At 39.1% G+C, this 4,086-nt stretch overlaps 2 protein-coding genes across 3 annotated transcripts in view; one reads left to right on the top strand and one right to left on the bottom strand.

Moving 5' to 3' along the window:
• pds5b (PDS5 cohesin associated factor B) overlaps nucleotides 1–4,086 on the top strand; it is a 464,227-nt gene that overhangs the window by 58,937 nt on the left and 401,204 nt on the right. The window lies entirely within an intron of this gene.
• Nucleotides 1–4,086, bottom strand: part of LOC104959389 (canalicular multispecific organic anion transporter 2-like) — a 71,741-nt gene that overhangs the window by 29,131 nt on the left and 38,524 nt on the right. Inside the window, exons 2-3 of the mRNA XM_010787275.1 lie at nucleotides 2,670–2,846; nucleotides 1,757–1,882 (exon numbers count right to left, since the gene is read on the bottom strand). Of these exons, the coding sequence (XP_010785577.1) occupies nucleotides 1,757–1,882; nucleotides 2,670–2,846 (303 nt within the window). The remainder of the gene's footprint in view (nucleotides 1–1,756; nucleotides 1,883–2,669; nucleotides 2,847–4,086) is intronic.

Below are 4,086 nucleotides of genomic sequence, written 5' to 3'. Positions count from 1 at the left end.
TGTACAATTTCAATTGTATTCTTCATTTCATTTGTTTGTTTGTTCTTGTTTTCTCGCCTGCATGCCCTGCATAGCTATAAGAAATACTTAAGTTGTTGGTCAAGACACTTTCCATCGGATGAAGGCAAATGCCTTCCCAGATGTAAAAAAAGTAGAAAACATTACATTCAGTTGTAACTGCCAAAACAAACATTATTTACACTATTATGGTCCCTGTTAAAAATGTTTGTAATGTTATCTACTCTAAGTTGGTCGAACGAATGCCTCCTCATCCGGAAGCTGACCCGAGCAGCAGTCGAGAGGAGCCGAGCGCATCCGCGAAGCACACAAAATGGCGACGTCAGAGTTCCCGTTAGCCGGCAAANTCAATTGTATTCTTCATTTCATTTGTTTGTTTGTTCTTGTTTTCTCGCCTGCATGCCCTGCATAGCTATAAGAAATACTTAAGTTGTTGGTCAAGACACAGTGTCTTGACCAACAACTTAAGTATTTCTTATAGCTATGCAGGGCATGCAGGCGAGAAAACAAGAACAAACAAACAAATGAAATGAAGAATACAATTGAAATTGTACAATATAATATTGTGGTGGTTCATCTTATAATTCAGTCGAGAGAATGCACCAGACAGCATCTGAGATCTAAATGTTCTCGGGGGAGGCCCCCCCAAAAACCTTCGTGCGTCATTTCGTCCGCACGCATTTTTCAGGGCAATCTCTATTGGGCTCAGGGCCATCTGTAAATTAGCTTAGACGGCCCACAGGGCCATCTCCCAAAATCCTTAATGTCATGCACTGTGACAAGATAAATGGTCCGTCTCAAAACAATACTACATGGGAGAGAAAAAATGAAGGGTACTAAAACCAGAGAGAAATAAATGCTATCGATTTAGAAATGTGGCGTTAAAGGATCATTTAAATGCTGTTATATTTGCAATTCCAAATTGGTGGTGAGATCCAGATAAATCAAGGAAGACCTTTTTTTATTTTTATTTTATTGGCAGTGACATTCAAATGTCTATTTAGATGTTTTTGTTTAGTAACTGCTGAAACTATGACGTTAGGTATGTAGTACTGTATGGCAGGGGGTGCCCACACATTTTCAGCTTGGAAGCTACTTTTAAAGTCAAAATGATCTAGGTCTACCCTGCCCAATCTGTGGCCCCACGCAAAGTCATGAGGCCCTCTGTGCTGCAAGCGTCGACGGGGGGACGGGGGGGGTGCTAGTGAACTGCGAGTGCCGGAACCTCGCAGCGGCGGAGAAACTGTGCGCTTCAGATGAGGCTCCCTCCGCGAGGTGAGGCCCCACGCATGTAGGGAGGGACAAGTGGCAAATGCCATAATAGGGATGTTTTTTGTTTTTTTTAAATGCCATGCGATCTACCCACACTACTTTTGCGATCGACCGGTCGATCGCGATCGATGTATTGGGCACCCCTGCTTAATGGGAATAGTATTATGGATTTGGGAAACTGCATTAGAGACTACAGCTGCTTTTGACACATGCTCATTTTGAAAATGTACCTTTTTAATTATATTTAGACTAAATATTAGGGCTGAACCGAATAACTTTGCAACAGGTAATAATCAGCATCAGTAATTCCAGTTCAATATATACTGTATGCAAGTTGACTTGATTATATCATATCACTGTGAGCTCTGTATTAGAAAATTCTGGAAATATTTGTTTTAAAAGCATTAAATTATAAACGAGAGAGCCACACGTTCTCATTCTGTTTTTTTGTTAGACATATCCTCACCATGGTCATGCCGAGCACCAGCGGGGTGACAAAGTAGATGGGCGGCTGTGTGTTCCCCTGCCGCAGCTCGTGGAATGTGTAGAAGAGATCTGTCCAACACACAATCCATAACAACAAGCCAAACACCTGAGAGCAGAGCAAGAGAGAAACGAGGCAAGGTTAAAAAACAGACAGACATCAAATACTTAAAAACCAAAGGTTATTGTGGCTTAGTTCCAGCAACATCATTGGATGCACACTAGGGACTTTCTCTCATACAGCATCACTGGAAACTGAGAATCTCAAGTCTAGAACAGCCAAATGATTTCATTTAGTTTTTCCCATTCATTCTAGTTAGCCTAGCTAATTCACTATCATTTTTTTTTTTTTTGAGTAAGAAACAAATTTAACAGCATGGTAAGTTTTATTAACTACATTACAAAGACTTGTTGAACAAATGTAAATAATTGCTTGCATTAACATTATTAAATTAGAGAACTATAAGGAAATTAGTGTTGATACAATTTAAGGGTCTATTATCATCTGGCCGGGGACGGCAGCTGGAAATGAGCAATGTTGGCTTAAGCTGCCCCATTTACTGTTTATTGTGACAGTTGATTAATGTGGACTGTCCACGACACTATAAACCAATAAACGTAACTAAACAATGTCAGTCAAACACCCTAACACATGCCTGAAGCTAGCCGTCCAATGATTTTCATTTGTCTTTAAATCATGCACAGGAGCAATATAGTCATTTCCATTGAAATGTAAAATATATCTAACTGTTTTAGAGCTATTCAATGAAGAACAGATCAACCAACAGTATTCATAGCACTAGCTGGCATTGTGAATATCAGCCACGTGTAACAATCTAACCTTGTTCTCTGGAGTGCACTGTGATAAAATGTACAACAATGAAGTCCCCTCTCACCGTTTTGAACCTGTTCATTATGGACATCATAATGTAGCCCCTGTTGTTCCTCTTGAGATAGAAGAGATAGATGGGGCAGACGGCCCAAAGGTAGATGCACGGCAGCCATGACAGAACGGAGAGTTGGAAACACTCCGGCAGGTCGGGCCGGTCCGTGTGGAACGTCTGATTGGCTACCTGCAGACACACGATATGGGGAACAACACTTTAGTACAAAGTCTCCTGAAGTTTCACCATTCAGTTACAGTTTGTTCATAATACGCTGTCCTGCACATCGGTTTAAAGTCCTCATATCCAAATGTTGATACATGATGACAGTATACAGTGCCTATTCTACCCTACAGTATTTCATTTCTAAACTTTTCAATTGTTATAACAATATATATTTCTTATTCTGCAACTTACTTAAACCACATTGTCTTTTACACAATTGTATGTACTTGTTAAGTATATTTGATGTTGCATTGTCGGAGGATTCTTGGGATTTTCATTTCCAAAAGCCTTTTAATCCTTTAAATGCAGTGCTTCATATTTGATCAAAAAACCCAAACTGGTATGCCTGACCTTCTCACTGGATTTGCAGAAACTCTGCTCAGACATACACTTCCAAAAAGACATCGCCACACCTCCAACACCCAACCAAAAACACCACTTCTAGTTTATCAGAGCAAATGGTTCCCTTCAACACTGTGAAAATAGTTACCCATCCGTCATGGGAGAAGGAAACATGATGTGAAATCCTGTTCTTTGTATGTTAGAAACTTGTCTGCCAACCTCTGTGCGATATCATAGTAACTTTAAATGCCAGGATTAACAGCTTTACAAGCAGGTTAGAGGTCAGAGCCAGAGCAGCCTGACAACATTCCTCTAACTGTGGAATATATAGTAACCAGGAATGTATTGGATTTTAAATCTTTGAAAAGAAGCAAAGGCATCAGCAATCATTTAGGGGTTAGAGATGTACCAAGATGTTTAAATCAGATATTTATATGATGTTCATAATACACATATCCAGCACCTCTTTGATCATATTATATACATATTGCTATTGTAATTGACTCTTTTACCTAGTCACTACATTTGTATTTTCAGTGTATTTATTTGCAAAAAAAAAGTTACACAACACACAATAAACCAAAGTAAAAGATGAATGTGACTGATAGCATTATTATTATTTGTTTATCAGGGCTCGACAGTAACGGTTGCTAGGTTGCCATTGGCAACCATTCAGAAAAAATGTCAACCACTTCTTGGCCTTTGGTTGCCATCAGTGGCAACCACTCTTTAACATGAAAGAAATAAGGCTCAGTAAACAGCTTAAGGTGCACCCCAAAATAGATAAATGTTAATTATCTGGTTGTATTAAGAGTGATATTTTTTTTTTTATTTTTTTTTTTTTTTTTATTATGTTTGTGAC

This window comes from Notothenia coriiceps, unplaced genomic scaffold (genome assembly GCF_000735185.1).
Source record: "Notothenia coriiceps isolate Sejong01 unplaced genomic scaffold, NC01 NC01_scaffold00030215, whole genome shotgun sequence".
NCBI classification, from domain to species: Eukaryota; Metazoa; Chordata; class Actinopteri; order Perciformes; family Nototheniidae; genus Notothenia; species Notothenia coriiceps.
This window is presented reverse-complemented; position numbering and strand designations above follow the sequence as displayed.